The following is a 20,736-nucleotide window of genomic DNA, read 5'->3' as shown; positions in this document are numbered from 1 at the left end:
CAGCAGATTTATTCAGACCTGTATTGCATGTCTGGATCTTTCTCCTCTCTCTCCCCAGGTCCTGGGGAGATCTCCCTCTCCTCTCCCCAGGTCCTGACTTAAGAGGTTTCTCATACCCTGGGGCTCCTGGGCAGATCAGTGAGTTAAACATCCGACTTTGGCTCAGGTCATGATCTTGCGTTTTGTGAGTTCGCACCCTGTGTGGGGCTGTGTGCTGACAGCTCAGAGCCTGGAGCCTGCTTCAGATTCTGTGTCTCCCTCTCTCTGCCCCTCCCCTGCTTACGCTCTGTCTCTCTCTCAGAAATAAATAAACGTTAAGAAAACGGGTTTTCTCGTACCCTAAAATCTGGTCTGTCTCCTCTCACCAGACCACTGCATGAGCCACTTAACTGGGTCCCCCTCCTCCCTGTCCCACGTCTTCACCTTACCCAGTTCATTCTTCTCCTAGTAATCAACTAGGAGGAAATGTTTGCAACATATTCAAATTAGGCTTCTTTTTTAAATGTAAAGAGCTCTTAAAAATCAATGTGAAAATACCATGTACACAAATAAAACAAAATGGGAATTGTCATGGCTGGTAAGCATAAATAATGTTCTGCTTCCCTAGAAAATGAAAGAAATACAAATTTAAATGACGAGATGCTATGTATGCCTCTCAAGTTGAGTGAGATTAAAGAATGTATGCAGGGGGCACCTGGGTGGCGCAGTTGGTTAAGCATCCGACTTCAGCCAGGTCACGATCTCGCGGTCCGTGAGTTCGAGCCCTACGTCAGGCTCTGGGCTGATGGCTCAGAGCCTGGAGCCTGTTTCTGATTCTGTGTCTCCCTCTCTCTCTGCCCCTCCCCTGTTCATGCTCTGTCTCTCTCTGTCCCAAAAATAAATAAACGTTGAAAAAAAAAATTTAAAAAAAAAATAAAGAATGTATGCAGTATTAGCAAGGATTTCAGAAATAAGAAGACCTTAAAGATTGCCAGTTGGAGTTTAAAGTGGAGGACAATTTGATAATATGTGTCAGAAGACGTTAAAATGTCTTTAGCAATTGCACTTCTGTGAATCTATCTGAAGACAATAATAGGACAGTGTTTAAAAGCCGTATGCATAGAGGAGGATATTTGTTGGAGCTGTTCATAGTGACAAAAGACAGAAAAAAACCTAAGTGTAAAATAAATAAAATTTGGTATATGTAGACCATGGGATTTTATGTAGCCATAAAGAATAATCATGTAGAGGTTTTTTGGTCTTTTGTTTTTTAAATGTACCCTGAAATACTTCCAACAATGTATTTTTTTAAGTGAAAAAGTAAATTACAGAGCAGCATATATGTAACTCAACCTCTTTTTGTCAGAAAGAAGTATGGTGGGGGATGGTATGAATAACACAGGGAAAAGTCTGGAAGACTATATGCCAGAGTACTAATGTGTTTTGCTTTTGTAAATATGTAGGTGCATATTTAGAGGTTTAGGTGCAAATATTTTGCTTTGTAAATATGTAGGTGGTTTTAATAATTTTTCACTTTTATCTGTATTTTGTTATTACTTATGACAAACAAGTATCATAGGGTCTTTATATGTAATATTTTCTTTTTCTTGGGAAAGTATTTAGGGTATTTTAAACCCCTTAAAAGTAGGAGCTTAAGTAGAAAATATATTGAATCTGGGTGGTTAGCTGTCTGTTGCAGTTTTTTTTTATTGTTTTCTACATTTGAAATGTATTATAATTAAAAAAATATTTCACTTTTAAGATACATACTAAAGTGGGGAGAAAACACATGTAACATAACTGTAATGTAAAATAGTGTTAATTTTTAAACTGTGTATCTTTTTAAATTAGTATTCATTTTTTCAAGTAATACGTGACTACACTTTTAGAAATATCAAAAAGTACTGAATTCTGATAAAAAAGATCAGTACCCTATCCCACCTTTCTGTACCCCTAGACCAACTCCCAAAAGGGGAAACCTCTAAGCAAATTATATCCACATTTTCACTACCATATTTCTAAACGTAAATGTTTCCCTTCTAATGCTATATTAAACAATTTATTGATTTTGGACATTTTTCAATTGCCTCCTGGTTGTGGTAGATAGGATTTAGCTCTCCCAGCCAGATGTTAACACCTGCTCCCTGTGCTTTTCCTAATATGGCTATATATCATAATTTTTTGTGAAACCCAATAATATGTACGTTATTACCGTGTAAGGATTGTTCACTCTTGAGCTTGGTAGTCTACTCTCTTTTCTTTGTTGACCCTCTCTTTGTTTTTTGCAGAGTTAGTTATCTACTTCTTTAGTGTTTTATATTTATCTATTTATTTTTATTAAAGTATTATTGACACAGTGTTATATGAGTTCAGGTGTGGGTTAATTGCTTTTTTATTTGCATAGTTTTCTGTGTACTTGGGAAGAGATAATGCTATTCCCCCCCCTTCCCACTGCCGCCCTGACCCTGGCCCCCACAAATTCTGCCAAACAGTTGAGAATTTTTTCAAAATCTTAACACAGCAAATTTTTTTTTTTTTTGCCAAGTTCATTCTTTTCCTGAAGACACTACTCCTTTCCACCCTCGACTGGTTGTTCTCTAGACCCACTACACTGTTCTGACCTGAGGCCTTCTTTTCACACTCTTCGGTTAGATTCCTAATTTTCCTGGATTTCCTGTTATCTTCTTTCCTTTTCCCTGATACCTTCTGTAATAATTTGCTCAGGAAGAGTGTGTGGGAGGTAAATTTTTGTATCTTTGTTCCACCTTTACATTTGACTGATAGGTTGAATTTTGGAATTTTAGGTTGAGGATCACTTTTCCTTAGAATTTTGAAGGAATTTCAAAGTTGGGAACACAAAGATTCCCCTAGTTGGAAAGACAAACAGACTTTCTTGGCTTTCCCACAACGGCACACATTAGACAGTGAATCTGACTGATGAGGGTGAAGATCCTGTCAGGTCCTTCAAGAAGTCTATCCCATGAAGGCTTATATATATTTTTTTATTACTAAAAAATTTTTTTTTAATCTTTATTTTTCAGAGAGAGAGACACACAGAGTACATGTGGGGGAGGGGCAGAGAGAGAGGGAGACAGGATCCAAAACAGGCTCCAGGCTTTGAGCTGTCAGCACAAAGGCCTACGCAGGGCTGGAACTCACGAACCACGAGATCATGACCTGAGCAAAAGTCAGATGCTTAACCAGCTGAGCCACACAGGTGCCCTGAAGGCTTATATACTTCTTGACCCCACTTCGTATTCTAGAGACTTTGGCTATGTGCTGGTCCTTCTATCAGGTACAAATAACTGGTAACAACACCCATGTTGATTGTGTTGTGTACCATCCAGCGAGCAAGCCTAGCCTTTGGGCCTGCCTTATTTACCTTCCTGCAGCCTTCCTTGGGTGGTAATGGATTCTTCCCCACTGGGGTTGTATGGACAGAGATGAACAATTACGGATTCTGGAGACTTTTATCTATGAGCAACTTATGACTTAAAGAGAATCCTCTGACTTTAAGGTTCCAGGATCCTATGACTGGTGAACTGTTGTTCTTTGCCAGGATGACAAAGTGTGATTTGGCCGGCTTCACCTGTACTGCTTCTTTAAGACCCAGTTAAGGGATCACCCCCTCTAGAAAGCTTTTAGCTTCATTTCTTCTTTCCCACTGGCTGTGTGCTTTGTATGTCTATTTTTCTTTTTTACACTCAGAGCTATAGTAGTAAGGTGTGGTCTTTTTACCCAGGACATGCCTACTGACCCCAGAGGTATTCATGCAACCCACCTTAGGTGACAGGGAGCAAAGAAGTATTTTGATCCCGGAATGGCTATCAGAAATGACTAGGATTTGACTAGGGAAGTATATTTTTGTATACCCTTCATCAAATAAGAGTTCTAGCTCTAAAGAGGTGGGGGGGACTTTTATGGCTGCAAGGAATCTTACCAAATTCATATGAATTATTCAGGGGAGGAAATGGGCAAAATAAAATCTCTACTGGTGCAATGTTAGTGTGCTGTGGCATATATTTTAGAAAGAACATTGTATCTGGGGTTAAGAAATCTGATTTTAAAATCATGGCTGTCATGAAGAGCTTAGGGGAGCTTGGGCAATATTCTTAACTTCTATGAGCACCTCCTTAAAAAAATTTTTTTTTAAATATGATATTTATTGTCAAATTGGTTTCCATATAACACCCAGTGCTCATCCCAACAGGTGCCCTCCTCAATACCCATCACCCACCCTCCTCTCCCTCCCCCCGCCCATCAACCCTCAGTTTGTTCTAAGTTTTTAAGAGTCTCTTATGCTTTGGCTCCCTCCCTCTCTAATCTCTTTTTTTTTTTTTTTCCTTCCCCATGGTCTTCTGGGAAGTTTCTCAGGATCCACATAAGAGTGAAAACATACGGTATCTGTCTTTCTCTGTATGACTTATTTCACTTAGCATCACACTCTCCAGTTCCATCCACGTTGCTACAAAAGGCCATATTTCATTCTTTCTCATTGCCATGTAGTATTCCATTGTGTATATAAACCACAATTTCTTTATCCATTCATCAGTTGATGGACATTTAGGCTCTTTCCATAATTTGGCTATTGTTGAAAGTGCTGGTATAAACATCGGGGTACAAGTGCCCCTATGCATCAGCACTCCGGTATCCCTTGGGTAAATTCCTAGCAGTGCTATTGCTGGGTCATAGGGTAGATCTATTTTTAATTTTTTGAGGAACCTCCACACTGTTTTCGAGAGTGGCTGCACCTGTTTGCATTCCCACCAACAGTGCAAGAGGGTTCCCGTTTCTCCACATCCTCTCTAGCATCTATAGTCTCCTGATTTGTTCATTTTGGCCACTCTGACTGGTATCTGAGTGTGGTTTTGATTTGTATTTTCCTGATGAGGAGCGACGTTGAGCATCTTTTCATGTGCCTATTGGTCATCTAGATGTCTTCTTTAGAGAAGTGTCTATTCATGTGTTCTGCCCATTTCTTCACTGGATTATTTGTTTTTCGAGTATGGAGTTTGGTGAGCTCTTTATAGATTTTGGATACTAGCCCTTTGTCTGATATGACATTTTCAAATATCTTTTCCCATTCCATTGATTGCCTTTTAGTTTTATTGATTGTTTCCTTTGCAGTGTAGAAGCTTTTTATCTTCATGAGGTCCCAATAGTTCATTTTTGCTTTTAATTCCCTTGCCTTTGGAGATGTGTCAAGTAAGAAATTGCTGCGGCTGAGGTCAGAGAGGGTTTTTCCTGCTTTGTCCTCTAGGGTTTTGATGGTTTCCTGTCTCACATTCAGGTACTTTATCCATTTTGAGTTTGTTTTTGTGAATGGTGGTCTAGTTTCATCCTTCTGCATATTGCTGTCCAGGTCTCCCAGCACCATTTGTTAAAGAAACTGTCTTTTTTCCACTGGATATTTTTTCCTGCTTTGTCAAAGATTAGTTGGCCATACTTATGTGGGTCCAATTCTGGAGTCTATTCTATTCCATTGGTCTATGTGTCTGTTTTTGTGTCAATGTCATGCTGTGTTGATGATTACAGCTTTGTAGTAGAGGCTAAAGTCTGGGATTGTGATGCCTCCTGCTTTGGTCTTCTTCAATATTACTTTGGCTCTTTGGGGTCTTTTGTGGTTCCATACAAATTTTAGGATTGCTTATTCTAGCTTCGAGAAGAATGCTGGTGCAATTTTGATTGGGATTGCACTGAATGTGAAGATTGCTTTGGGTAGTATTGACATTTTAACAATATTTATTCTTCCAACCCATGAGCACGGAATGTTTTTCCATTTCTTTATATCTTCTTCAATTTCCTTCATGAGCTTTCTATAGTTTTCAGCATACAGATCTTTTACATGTTTGGTTAGATTTATTCCTACGTATTTTATGCTTCTTGGTGCAATTGTGAATAGGATCAGTTTCTTTATTTGTCTTTTTGTTGCTTCATTATTAGCGTATAAGAATGCAACTGATTTCTGTACATTGATTTTGTGTCCTGTGACTTTGCTCTATTCATGTATCAGTTCTAGCAGACTTTTGATGGAGTCTATTGGGTTTTCCATGTTGATATCATGTCATCTGCAAAAAGTGAAAGCTTGACTTCATCTTTGCCAATTTTGATGCCTTTGATTTCCTTTTGTTGTCTGATTGCTGCTACTAGAACTTCCAGCACTATGTTAAACAACAGAGGTGAGAGTGGACATCCCTGTCGTGTTCTGATCTCAGGGGAAAGCTCTCAGTTTTTCCCCATTGAGGATGATATTAGCTGTGGGCTTTTCATAAATGGCTTTTATGATGTTTAAGTATGTTCCTTCTACCCCGACTTTCTTGAGGGTTTGTATTAAGAAGTGATGCTGAATTTTGTCAGAAATTGCTTTTTCTGCATTGATTGACAGGATCATATGGTTATCTTTTTTTTTTTTTATGAATGTGATGTATCACATTGGTTGATTTGCGAATGTTGAATCAGCCCTGCATCCCAGGAATGAATCCCACTTGATCATGGTGAATAGTTCTTTTTACATGCTGTTGAATTCGATTTGCTAGTATCTTACTGAGAATGTTTGCATCCATATTCATCAAGGATATTGTAGTTCTGTATTTCTCTTTTTTTGCTGGGTCTCTGTCTGGTTTCGGAATCAAAGTAATGCTGGCTTCATAGAATGAGTCTGGAAGTTTTCCTTCCCTTTCTATTTTTTGGAACAGCTTGAGAAGGATAGGTATTATCTCTGCTTTAAATGTCTGGTAGAATTCCCCTGGGAAGCCATCTGGTCCTCTACTCTTATTTGTTGGGAGATTTTTGATAACTGATTCAATTTCTTCGTTGGTTATGGGTCTGTTCAAGTTTTCTATTTCTTCCTGTTTGAGTTTTGGAAGCGTGTGGGTGCTTAGGAATTTGTCCATTTCTTCCGGGTTGTCCAGTTTGTTGGCATATAATTTTTCATAGTATTCCCTGATAATTGCTTGTATTTCTGAGGGATTGGTTGTAATAATTCCGTTTTGATTCATGATTTTATCTAGTTGTGTCATCTCCCTTTTCTTTTTGAGAAGCCTGGCTAGAGGTTTATCAATTTTGTTTGTTTTTTCAAAAAACTAATTCTTTTCAAAAAAACCAACATTGCGAGTAGAGAAGATGGTGGGGTACGAGGACGCTGGGCTCAGTGCGTCCTGCTGATCGCTTAGATTCCACCCACATCTGCCTAAATAACCCAGAAAACCGCCAGAAGACTAGCAGAACAGACTCTCCGGAGCCAAGAGTAGACAAGAGGCCCACGGAAGAGGGTAGGAAGGGTGGAAAGATAGTGCGCGCTACACAGACTGGTGGGAGGGAGCTGGGGCGGTGGAGGGGTAGCCCGCCTGGCAAGGCGGAATCCCCAAGTCTGGCTTGCAAAAGTGGAGGGGCCGACTGCGGGAGTTCTGACAGCCAGCGGGACTTAACATCTGGAATGTTAAAAGTCAACAGCTCTGCTCGGAGAGCAGGAGGGTGAGAGGACACCGGGAAGGAGAGGTGTTGAGCCCTGGAAGACAGAGCTCAGCTCGGTGGTGAACAAAGGCGCTGGCCAGCGCCATCTCCCTGTCCCATCCCACAGCCGAAATCCCAAAGAGAACCAGTTCCCATCATCGAACTTGCTTGCACCGTGCAAACACCCAACGCTGTGCTTCTGTGGATCCATCCCTCCGATGGGTCTGCCTCCCTCGCGGTGCTGCAGGACCCCTCCCGCAGGGGACCACTGACAGCAAAACTAGCTAAGCCTGCCCCTCCCACCCCTGTGCACCTTGTGGATCCACCCCGGCTAATAAGCCAGATCCCATCAGAGTAGCACCACAAGCCTGGCAGTGTGCAAGTAGCCCAGACAGGGGCCACACCACTGCACAGTGAGTCCTGCCCCTGGGAGAGGGGAATATAAGGTACACACCAGTCTGACTGTGGCCCCAGCGGTGGGCTGGGGACAGACATCAGGTCTGAGTGCTGCCCCGCCCACCAACACAAGTTACTCCAGACAGCACAGGGAAAGTGCCCTGCAGTTCTGCACCACCCCAGGGACTATCCAAAATGACGAAATGGAAGAATTCTCCTCAAAAGAAACTCCAGGAAGTAGCGACAGCTGACAAATTGATCAAAAAACGATTTAAGCAATATAATGGAACAAGAATTTAGAATAATAGTCATAAAATTAATTGCTGGGCTTGAAAAAAGTATAGACGACAGCAGAGAATCTATTGCTACAACGATCAAGGGACTAAGAAATAGTCATGAGGAGCTAAAAAATGCTATAAATGAGCTGCAAAATAAAATGGAGGTGACCACGGCTCGGAGTGAAGAGGCAGAGGAGAGAATAGGTGAATTAGAAGATAAAATTATGGAAAAAGAGGCAGCTGAGAAAAAGAGAGATAAAAAAATCCAGGAGTATGAGGGGAGACTTAGAGAACTAAGTGATGCAATGAAACGGAACAATATCTGTATAATAGGAATTCCAGAAGAGGAAGAGAGAGAGAAAGGGGCTGAAGGTGTACTTGAACAAATCATAGCTGAGAACTTCCCTGGATCTGGGGAAGGAAAAAGGCATTGGAATCCAAGAGGCACAGAGAGCTCCCGTCAGACATAACTTGAATCAATCTTCTGTATGACATATAGTGAAACTGGCAAAATACAAGGATAAAGAGAAAATTCTGAAAGCAGCTACGGATAAACACGCTCTAACATATAAAGGGAGACTGATAAGACTAGTGTAGACCTATCTACTGAAACTTGGCAGGCCAGAAAGGAATGGCAGGAAATCTTCAATGTGATGAACAGTAAAAATATGCAGCTAAGAATCCTTTATCCAGCAAGTCTGTCATTTAGAATAGATGGAGAGATAAAGATCTTCCCAAACAAACAAAAACTGAAGGAATTCATCACCACTAAACCAGCCCTACAAGAGATCCTAAGGGGGATTCTGTGAGTGAAATGTTGCAAGGACCACAAAGTACCAGAGACATCACGACAAGCATGAAACCTACAGACATCACAATGACTCTAAACCCATATCTTTCTATAATAACACTGAATGTAACTAGACTAAATGCTCCAACTAAAAGACGTAGGGTATCAGAATGAATAAAAAAACAAGACCCATCTATTTGCTGTCTACAAGAGACTGATTTTAGACCTGAGGACACCTTCAGATCGAAAGTGAGGGGATGGAGAACTATCTATCATGCCACTGGAAGTCAAAAGAAAGCTGGAGTAGCCATACTTATATCAGACAAACTAGACTATAAATTAAAGGCTGTAATAAGAGATGAAGAAAGGCATTATATAATAATTACAGGGTCTATCCATCAGGAAGAGCTAACAATTATAAATGTCTATGTGCTGAATACAGGAGCCCCCAAATATATAAAACAATCACAAACATAAGCAACCTTATTGATAAGAATGTGGTAATTGCAGGGGACTTTAATACTCCGCTGACAACAATGGATAGATCATCTAGACACAGGATCAATAAAGAAACAAGGGTCTTGAATGAAACATTGGATCAGATGGACTTCACATATATATTTAGAACTCTGCATTCCAAAGCAACAGAATACACTTTCTTCTCGAGTGCACATGGAACCTTCTCCAAGATAGATCACATACTGGGTCACAAAACAGCCCTTCATAACTATATAAGAATGGAGATCATACCATGCATACTTTCAGACCACAATGCTATGAAGCTTGAAATCAGGAAAAAGTCTTGGAAAACCTCCAAAAGCATGGAGGTTAAAGAACACCCTACTAACGTATGAATGGGTCAACCACGCAATTAGAGAAGAAATTAAAAAATATATGGAAACAAATTAAAATGAAAATACAACAATCCAAATGCTTTGGGATGCAGCAAAAGCAGTACTGAGAGGAAAATGCATTGCAATCCAGGCTCTCTCAAGAAACAAGAAAAATCCCGAATACAAAATCTAACAACACACCTAAAGGAACTAGAGGCAGAACACCCCAAACCTAGCAGAAGAAGAGAAATAATAAAGATCACAGCAGAAATAAACAATATAGAATCTAAAAAAACTGTAGAGTCAATCAATGAAACCAAGTGTTGGTTTTTTTTAGAAAAACAAACAAAATTGATAAACCTCTGGCCAGGCTTCTCAAAAAGAAAAGGGAGATGACCCAACTAGATAAATTCATGAATGAAAATGGAATTATTACAACCAATCCCTCAGAAATACAAGCAATTATCAGGGAATACTATGAAAAAATTTTTTTTGAATGTTTATTTATTTTTGGGAGAGAGAGAGCGACAACATGAGTGGGGGAGGGGCAGAGAGAGAGACAGAGAGACAGAGAGACAGAATCCAAAGTGGACTCCAGACTCTGAGCTGTCAGCACAGAGCTGGATGCAGGGCTCAAACTCATTGACCGTGAGATCATGACCTGAGCTGAAGTTGGACACTTAATTGACTGGGCCACCCATGTGCCTTGAATACCTCCTTTTTTAAATCTTTACAAGTAATAGTGTCCTCCCCGCCTTGAGTTGTGAGAGTTAAATGTGAGCTGGCATGTGAAAAGACCTAGCGTGGAACTTACATATTTTAAACTGTAAGACTTATTTCAGCAGGAAACACACTTTCCCAATCTAGTAGGCTTTAACTCCTTCTCAAAAGGTCTTGGATGCTTTTATTAGTGTTAATTGATCTTAACACGTTATCACATAGATATCCTAAATTGTTTTATCTTTCATTTTTGTAAATAAATTATAGAATTTGCAGTGATAGATCCTAGTAATCTCTGGAAACCTATTTGTAATGTGTCTATTGAGCCAGTCTGTGTCTGAGCTATATTCCGAAACATGATTTTTGTGTGCATGAGATTCTCTTTGGTTGTGGTCCATTGTAACAAGGAGCTCCTTTTAAATTCTACCGCATCCATACCTGTGCTTCTTTGATTTGGAATTTGACCGATATATTTAATTGATGAATAGGTGAACATTTGTTAGTGTATCTATATCTATATCTATATCTATATCTATATCTATATCTATATATCTATATCTATCTATCTCTTTATATAGATAGATAGATAATGCTGAACTCACTGTGTTTTAAAGCTGTTTAAGATAATCTATATTAAGATCAGCTATACGAAATATAGAGTCTATAGTCTATTAAGAAATCAATATAAAGCAAAATTATTTAGAGTAACCTTTCTATGGTACATACATTTTTTTTCCAGAATAACTTAGAAGAGGATGAAGACGTGGAAATGAAAAATAGTATAACCCAGGGAGACAAACTACGTGCCTTAAAAAGTCAGAGACAGCCACGCTCCTCACCATCCTGTGCATTTAGGTAGATCAATTTTAAACTTTTAAATTTATCTCGTGCCTCCATTTGTGGATAGGATGTTTAATCTTCTCTTTTGAATATCATTATACAAGTGCCATGTTTACCTCTTGGTTTTGTTTTTGGCTTATTGCCATTTTGTGTTGTTAACTATTTTATCACTATAGGGAGAAGCTAAGTTTTAGAAGCTTACTGAAAGCAGCTCCTGCAGTTTCAGTCTCTGGAGTCCCACCTCTTTAAAAAAAATTTTTTTAAATGTTTATTTATTTTTGGGAGAGAGACAGAGACGGAGAGCAAGCAGGGGAGGACAGAGAGAGAGGGAGACACAGAATCCGAAGCAGGCTCCAGGCTCAGAGCTGTCAGCACAGAGCCTGACTCGGGGCTTGAACCCACAAAACACGAGATGATGACCTGAGCTGATGTTGGCCGCAGCTTACTGACTGACAGGTGCCCCTCTGGAGTCCCACCTTAAACTGCTGTGCAGTGAGGTGTCTCTGGGACCGTGCTCTAAATTCCATTTGGAATTCGACTCTCCCTCCACGAGTGGGTGTCCTATCTTGTCGTGTCCTATTCTCACAGGTGTGCTGAGGCTTTTGTTTTGAATCTAGAATGTGTAGAAAAGTACTGAATGCCAAGCTTTGGTATATCCTAACACCTTAGCTTTATGTTCTCTATTTGAGAATTGAATAAGCAATTATTACCTGTGTCTGTACAGTTAATAACCATCCTGAGCTTAAAGTCTAAAATTACTAATCAGAATCAAGTGATGGAACTTGACTTGTGATCCCAACATTTGGATCCTGCTAATGGTTCAGATTACTTAAAGAAGAAAGTCTCCATGGGGCGCCTGGGTGGTGCAGTCGGTTAAGCGTCCGACTTTAGCCAGGTCACGATCTCGCGGTCTGTGAGTTCGAGCCCCGCGTCGGGCTCTGGGCTGATGGCTCAGAGCCTGGAGCCTGTTTCCGATTCTGTGTCTCCCTCTCTCTCTGCCCCTCCCCCGTTCATGCTCTGTCTCTCTCTGTCCCAAAAATAAATAAACGTTGAAAAAAAAATTTTTTTTAAAAAAAGAAGAAAGTCTCCAGGATCAATGTAGGTGCAAAAATCTGTGAATATCGTCCAGATTCTTTACTGGGGTGACAAGTTCACAAATGATTATAATGAGAAATGGCTACTTTTCTTTGCCTTTTGAGTGAGAGGCATGCACAACAAGAGGGGTGTTTTGCCAGCAGGATACATGTCAAACAGACTCACAGGGAATTTAATTTTCATGTGTTATTTGGGAGGATTATAACACATGTCAGATTAGGTCTGAGCACATCATTACCTATGCTCTGAGCACTGGTGCCCTGACCTGAGAAATGAAGGTGTATATAGCTCAAGTCAAGGTAATCGTTTGCCATAGTAACATGAGAAGATGGGATAGCAAGCCTGGTCTTGGTAATAACCACCAACTACCACTAGAAAGTTGAAGAGATGTACCATTCACTGAGCAGCTACTACTGTCAGGAGCCATGTTAGGTACTTAGTTTGGAGATGAGGATTAACTGAATTAACACAAAAGATATGCATCATTACACACATTTGGGTTGGTTGCTTGAGGTTAGAGAACGTCAGCCCCTCCCCAGTGGGATGGATTTGGATTGGAGCTGATCTTCAAATCCAGTACTATTCAGAGTGTGCTCTGCTTGCTATGAATATCACCTAAGTCAGCGCAAGGTCCTTCAAGATTTCTAATCTCTTTTACTCACCATCTCCCCCCTTGAAACTCTTAAGAAATGGCTTTATATCGCTTAAAATTAATTTCAATCAGATTTATTTTTGATTCTTAAGAAATCTTAAGGGGGAGAGAGGGATAAATTGGCACATAACTTGGCACATAAGTAGGCAAAAGAATGAGAGACTCTCCACTACCCAAAATTTACAAGGCTATTCTGATATGATTTTTCTATTCTTTTTTAATTCTCAGGATTTTTGTTTCATTTTTTGGAATTCAGTTTTTTTCTAACAGCATCATGGTGTCATCAATCAAAAATTTAAAAAAAATTTTTTTTAATGTTTATTTATTTTTGAGACAGAGAGAGACAGAGCATGAACAGGGGAGGGGCAGAGAGAGAGGGAGACACAGAATCTGAAATGGGCTCCAGGCTCTGAGCTGTCAGCACAGAGCCTGACGCGGGGCTCGAACTCACGGATTGTGAGATCATGACCTGAGCCGAAGTCGGACACTTAACTGACTGAGCCACCCAGGCGCCCCAGATATTTTTTACCCTAAGTGGATGCAACACCACCTTCTGATTTAAAGCAATTTGCTGTAAATGAAAGTCAAGATGAAACAAAATGACTAAAATTGGTTTCCTGCTGGTTGTAGGATTTACTTTAAAAACGGAATGAGTACTGATATCCATTTGGGAGGTTTCTCCCTTTTGCCAATGTAATATTTGTACTGGTTTGACTCCATATGATCTGCCTTTTGGTCTCTGCTTAAACGTGCGAACCTGGCAGTGCGTGAGCATTTGTCTTTGATTTCCGTAGGTTGGATGATACGAAAGGGCACCCAAGAGCAGTGCCCCAGCTTTTCAGGTACTGTGAATGAGGTGAATTTCTAGTAGCTTGTAAATAAACACTGCCCTTTAGATACATTTCCCAACCCTTAAACTGGTGAAAACAAATCGCGCACAGCTCTTCCCTTTTGAGTTCCTTCCTTTGTGTTCCAGATTGTTACAAACCACCTTACTTTTAATGCTCACCATGAAGAGGATTTTTGTTTTCTTGAGGTGCGCACAGGGCCGTGTGGCTGTCATTGTGATGTTAACATAGTCTGTGCTTCCAGCACGTTGTAGGGTCTCTAAATTACCCTTGCTCTGCAACGTGCCTTTCAATCCAGTGATAGATTTTGCCTTTGAGTTTTTAATATTTCTGTCAGTTCTCTTTGCCCCTAGTTTTTACATGTGTTTGTTCTCCTTTATTTTCTAGTTTTATTTCCTTCCCCGTCCTCTATTTGAAGAGGAAACATTAGTGTTTTTCCCTGCAAAAATGTCCCCCAAAGCATCCCAGGGTGTTTCCTGGGTACCAGTGGTACCAGGGTGCAGTGTAGGGCTTGATGGGGGCCATAGACATGTTTGCCAAAACTGTTAATGAGATAGGGGTAAAAATCCAACTCACCCCTCACCTCTGGTTCTCATTCAGCTCTCGGTTTTAGGGCTGTTTTGTGCAGGCAGTTCTGAGAGGGATCAGACTTCTCCAGAAGCTTGAGCTGCTTCCTTGTACCACTTTCCCCATCTTTGTTTTAGAGGCAAACCATGTATTTAAGCTGTTGTTTGGGGGGAGGAGGATGAAGGCGAGAGTCTACAAGTAAATAATCTTTTCTAGAACAGATACATTAGGTCCAGGTACATTAAATGGTTTGCTCAGGATAAAACAGGTTTGGTATTAAAAACTGTGACTGGGCCCTAGTAGTCCAGGTTTGAGTCAATTTTCCCTCTCTGTCCACTCAGCAGACATTTACTGAACATTCTCTCTGAGTCTGGCACTGTACTAGCCACTGGGAATTGAAGTGGGAGACAGTCATTTGCCCCCAGTAGAGCTTATATCAAGGGGAATAGACAGATATCAGACAGTGGAATATGGTATAAGGGCTATGATTTACTATGAGAATATATGATGAAACAGGATGCTTACCCTGCCTGGGAATTCAGTGAAGGCTTGCCATATAGGGTTCCAACTAATTGGGCCTTCAAAGGGTAACCAATGGGAATGAGGCAGATGGAGGTGGAAGAGAGGAAGCAGAGGGGAGGTAAGAAGAGGAGAAGATGCCCTGGCAGGAAAAACAGCACATGCAAGCCAGACGAAGCTGTGAATACAGTCCATTCAGGGAATTCCGAGCATTTTGTATAGCTGGAGTAGAGTTGTCTAATGAGAAAGCATGGATAGAAAGGACCTGCTTGCAAAGGCTAATGGCAGATTTTGGAGGCTTTCATAAGTAAAGCCAAGGAGCTCAGGCTTTCTGGGCACCAAGTAAAAATTAAATGGTTTAAATAGTGAGTGGCATAATTAAATATTTTAGATTCTACCTGAGGCTATTCAGAATTTGAATTTTTAAAAAAATTTTTTTTTCAACGTTTATTTATTTTTGGGACAGAGAGAGACAGAGCATGAACGGGGGAGGGGCAGAGAGAGAGGGAAACACAGAATCGGAAGCAGGCTCCAGGCTCTGAGCCATCAGCCCAGAGCCTGACGCGGGGCTCGAACTCACGGACCACGAGATCGTGACCTGGCTGAAGTCGGACGCTTAACCGACTGCGCCACCCAGGCCCCCCCAGAATTTGAATTTTAATGAATAAGATTAAAAGATGTTACTAGTAGTCAAGAGTAAGGAATAGTGGTGGCCTCACCTAGGACAGTTGGAGAGTGGAAAGAAGAAGACAGATTTAATATATAAAGAAGTAAAAAATATATACATATACAAATACATACACACACACACACACACACAATCACACACACATGTAGCCTAAGGACATGTGAGGAATGACTGCCTCCATCAAAGAAGGGACGTGACCAAGCATGGCAAGATCATGGTTAAGGACAGGACTTTGGATCCTAGATCTGAATACCAGCTCTGTCACTTGCTCACCGACTTTAGGTGACTTTTCCTTTTTGCCTCGGTTTCCTCACCTGCAAAGTGGAGATTGCAATCGTAGCTACCTCATAGGCTTGTTGTGAATATGAGCTAATGTCTGTAAGGTTCTTAGAAGAGCTTTTGACTCGGAGCAAGTGCGCTGTCAGTGTTGACTGCTGCTGCTATCACTGTTACTGTGACCTGCCACGATGCCTTTAATGTTGTGAATTTATCTTGTCTTAGTTGATTGCTGAATGTTAAGATAACACAGCTTTCAGGTGACTTTTTGCCCATTTTTCTCCACAAAGATTGACTTCTTCCCCACAAGGATCTGCATCTACTTTGAAGACCTCAAAAGTGGCTCTGTCCCCCTCAGCGACGGCCAAGAGGATAAACAGAAGTTCTTTGTCCTCAGGCGCCAGTGTAAGAAGGTAATTTTTCTCTTCCTCTTCTCAGATGCTGGTGGGGGGTAAAGGAAATCTGTAGCAGACAATGAGTTTGGCTGAAGTTTGTCCGAGGAAGGGATCAGGGAGAAGGGGAGAAATCAGAGAAGGCTTCTGTTCCTGTCTCCCATCCTGAGGGACAGGGTCATGTGGAGGTAGTGCTGTATGGCATCCCTTTCTATAGTGGAACTCCAGCTTGCCTAATGTGATCCAGAAATTGGAGTTCAGTGGAACGTACTAATGATATGTGGTATCATCATTTCTCCTTTGATGTGTATGGGCAGAACTAAAATGGGTAGGGACATTTGAATGAATCTGTGTAGGTTAAATCTTACACTTCAGTCTACCTTTTACTCTCATATAGCCCCTTTCACTTACTCCCTACCTCAGGACACATAGAGCCCCCAGATGTCCTATCTCAAGACATCTGGTCGGAGTGGTTTAGCCAGCTTCTTGGGTCGCAGTGAACTGCTTAGACAGGAAGTTAACGTGTATCACTAATGGCCATATGTTGTAATATCACCAAGACGATAAAGACGCCATTCTGTCCCCATTTGCCTTGATCGGAGCTGTCTGCATCCCATTCCCCTCTTGTCCTGTGTATTTTAGAAACACGAACTCTGCTGCATGAGCGTACATCGTTGTCTATGTCCTCCCCCCTCCCCACCTGTGTTTTCCATTCAGCTTTTCCATAAACTCCCGGCTAGCCAGTTCTCTAGGGAACTTGAACGCTGCAACAGAGGAGCCAGAGAACAAAAAGGCCTCCTCGTCCTCTAAGGCGGGTTTCGTAGCCAGCCCGTTCACCAACCTCTTGAATGGCAGCTCTCAGCCGTCTGCCAGAAATTACCCAGAGCTCAACAACAATCAGTACAGCAGAAGCAACAGCACCAGCGGGAGCACCGTGAACAGCCAGCCGAGCCCCCACGGCGCCGTCAAAGCGGAGGAGCACAGCCCCGTTCTTCGGCCCGCCTACCCCGGCCTCTCTTCTTCCTCAGCGAGATTCCTGAGCCGTTCAATCCCCGTAAGTTCGCAGACACCACCTCCTGGTCCTCCGAACCCTGAACGCAACTTTTGTGCCTTGCCTCCCCAGCCGAGGCTGCCGCCAAAGAAATTTAATAGCGCCAGGGAAGCCTTCTGAGCGATGCCTTCCCTCTGTGCTGTGAACCTGTCTATGCACGTACATTCGGCTGGCTCCTCTTCAAGTAAATGCCAAGTTTCAACTGGGGTTTCTTCCTTCCTTCTTTTTCTTCCCCTCCTCCTCCTTCCCTCTTCAGAGGGAAATCGCTTTCATTCTCTTCATCATGGACACCATTGACTTACGTTACTTTTCAGTTAAGTTTTCGAATCAACTCTGAATATCTGGTGCAAAGCCAGGAGCTGATTCATACGATAGATGGTATTTGCTTTGGTTGCAGTGGAATTGGGAAGCTTCGCTTTTCCACATCTTATATTAATGAATGAATTTCAGAGTATTTAAGTGTGGAAGGTGCTGAATGAACAGTAGCTTCTCAGAACTAACCATTAGGCTCTGGAATATGTCCCCTCCTTCAGGGAACTGACCCAGAATTAACAAAATGGCAAATGGGAAGGTGTTTATAAGGAGGGCCCATGAGTAGGTATCTGGGATGTAAGGAAGGGGAAGGCAGAGTATCAGGAAGATGTTTAAAATTAGCTATTAGTCTTCTAGAGACAGGATGAAAGATCATCAAACACATTTTCCCCGGGAACTCTGTATTGAGGTTATCAAGCCCCCCTTTAAACTGGAAATCCCTGTTAGGTAAAATCTGTTGGTTCACACCCTGCTGTGAGTCACTTTAATCACATATTTTGATTGCCTCAAGGGGAATTCATATCTATGGGAATGTGAGTGTTGATTTGAGAGAACAAGGACAAAATAGGAAGGAGAAATCAACCTCACAGATCAAAGTGCAACTCAGAGTTCAACACGGAGTCCAGTCAGGGCACAAACAAACTCCAGTGTCCTGGGTAGTCTGGGGCCTGGGACTCCTTCATGCCTGCTGTTCTACCAACATTTCCTCAGCCGTTACCCAGGGAGTGATTTCTGCAGGGGAGCAGAGGGGACGAAAGGTGCTGGTAGCAGTGTGCCTTTCTTGGGAAACAGGAACCCAATGGAATAATTAATGAGACCCACTTCCCTTAGATGGTAGTTTAGGGAACCACTTTTCTTTTTTTTTTCTTTTCTTTTTTTTTTTTAGGGGACCACTTTTCAAACATGAGGACACAGTGCACGTGTGTGTGTGTGTTGGTTGGATACGTTACCACTCCTGTCTCAACCTCAGGCCTCTTTTCAAGGAGGCCTTTTTTTTTTTTCTCTTCTATGCACACACAGTCCTTTCTAGCACATATCGTTGACCCTTGAGCAACAGATTTGAACTGCATGGGTCACCTAACACACAGATTTCTTTCACTAAATACAATGCAGTAATATATGTGTGTTTTCTCTTCCTCATGATTTTCTAAATAACATTTAAAAAAAAAACATTTATTTTGAGAGAGAGAGAGAGAGAGAGCACACACATGTGTGTGCGAGTGGGGAAAGGACAGAGAGAGAGAGAATAAATATTCCTTTTATAGGAATAAAGAGAGAGAGAGAGAAAATCCCAAGCACGCTCCTCACTGTCATCTCAGAGCCCGACTCAGGGCTCAAATTCATGAACCATGAGATCATGACCTGATCCAAAATCAAGAGTCAGATACTTAACCAACCGAGCCACCCAGGTGCCCCAACATTTCCTTTTCTTTAGTTTACTTTATTGTAAGAATACAGTATTAATACATATAATTTATTAATTGACTGTTGATGTTATTGCTAAGGCTTGTGGTCAACAGTTGGGTATTAGTAGTTAAGTTTTGGGGGGAATCAAAGTTCTATGCAGGTTTTGACTATGCGGGGGCCAGCACCCCTAACCCATGCATTGTTCAAGGGTCAACTGTATAATTTTCCAGATATGATTTTATTCTCAGTGTTTTTCAACATTATTTTAAATTCCTATATAGTGCCAGCCCACTCCACCACTTAATCTGAATCTGATCTCATGATATTATGGGTATAGTTGTATCAGTAAAAACTTAAATCTTAGTAACTAGGGGGTTAGATGGAAAATAATAGGTATTTACCTTTTCATAACAAGATATGCAAGTCGTGTGCTTCCCAGCAGGAATTGAGTTGTGAGTATTTTCATATACTGATTGTGGGTCAACCTCATTGTTAGACCAGAATACAGATCTCTTCATTTTCAGAAAAAGTGGTACACATATAGATGTATAGATAATTATATAGCTATCTTGCCGATTTCATAGCTGAAGATTTAGTGTAATCTACATTTGTAGCTGAATACCAGAAGCATTGGGAGCTTGGCAAGAATAACATTCTACTTTTTCTGGATCTCAGTTTTCCTCTTGGCTAGTTGAAGCATGGGGATAGTCTTTAGATGATTGGTGATCGCCCTTCCCTCCCATATTTATATAACTTAGCTTTTGGTTTCATTCCATATTTTGATATTTGTCTTCACCTTTCCTCCTTCTCCTCATCCCTCTCCTGGCCTGAAGAGAGTGGTTTTCTGATAATTAAATTTAAAGTAATAGTCTGTGTGGGCAGCTGCTGCCGTTCCCCTCTTCTCTCTCTTAAATTTGTCATCTCATTGTAAAGAGAAGCATTTATAAATAGAATTGCCAGCATGACAACATTTTCCTCCCTCTCACCCTCCCAGGAAGTAAGAAGTAGCAGGTCTCTTAGAGCTGACTTCCCCTCCTTTATCTTTGCCTAGAAAACCTCTGTGGGAAGGGAAGCTCCAGGTCCTACCCCTGCTGGTTTGCTGGTACAAAGTCTAAATTAAGATGGAAATTCCCATTTTATAGGAATAAAGAAAGAGGTTGTAAGTTGTTTTCCTTTATCACTCCAGTACAGCTTTTCTAATTGTGGGTTTCTTGCCTAAAGAAGATGGTCCTTCTTTCCAGCACTTCCTAACTTGTGAGGCATATGACCCTTGAAGAACTAGGAATAAATCTCTCAACAGAAATGTTTTTAAGTCCTTGGGTAGGAAATGCAGTCTGTAAGGCAGTATCCTCCCAGCACCTTTAAGAAAGACCCAGAAACTCCTAGGGGATGAGGGTGACGGGTGTTTAGAGAGAGTCTAATATTTTAGAAGCTGCAATTAGCATCTCTTTTGAAAGCTGCAATTGCTCTCACTTTATGCAGCAGTTCAGCCCCCAGAAAAATGTAAAAATGATTTCCTTGTTCTGTCATTAAGTGCTTTAACACAGAAAACAAGAACAAATGTTAAGGAATTCTTATGGTTGTGACAGAATCCTGAAGAACAATCAGATTTTATTTTTATTTATTTGGCCTCTTCCTTTG

The 20,736-nt window shown here is 41.2% G+C and overlaps 1 protein-coding gene across 6 annotated transcripts in view; it reads left to right on the top strand.

Annotated features, from left to right (window-relative positions):
- CDC14A (cell division cycle 14A) overlaps window positions 1-20,736 on the top strand; it is a 207,130-nt gene that overhangs the window by 168,238 nt on the left and 18,156 nt on the right. For 4 of the 6 annotated variants that reach the window (XM_047870592.1, XM_047870589.1, XM_047870586.1 and 1 more), the window contains 4 exons: window positions 11,188-11,303; window positions 13,830-13,877; window positions 16,224-16,346; window positions 17,043-17,578. In XM_047870592.1, coding sequence (XP_047726548.1) covers window positions 11,188-11,303; window positions 13,830-13,877; window positions 16,224-16,346; window positions 17,043-17,496 — 741 coding nt within the window. In that variant the 3' untranslated portion in view covers window positions 17,497-17,578. Of the gene's footprint in view, window positions 1-11,187; window positions 11,304-13,829; window positions 13,878-16,223; window positions 16,347-17,042; window positions 17,579-20,736 lie in introns of those variants that run through there. The other 2 variants (XM_047870590.1, XM_047870588.1) reach the window with 2 other exon arrangements.

This window comes from Prionailurus viverrinus, chromosome C1, assembly GCF_022837055.1.
Source record: "Prionailurus viverrinus isolate Anna chromosome C1, UM_Priviv_1.0, whole genome shotgun sequence".
Classification (NCBI taxonomy): Eukaryota; Metazoa; Chordata; class Mammalia; order Carnivora; family Felidae; genus Prionailurus; species Prionailurus viverrinus.
Note: the sequence above shows the minus strand (reverse complement) of the source record. Positions and strands in the feature narration are given on the sequence as shown.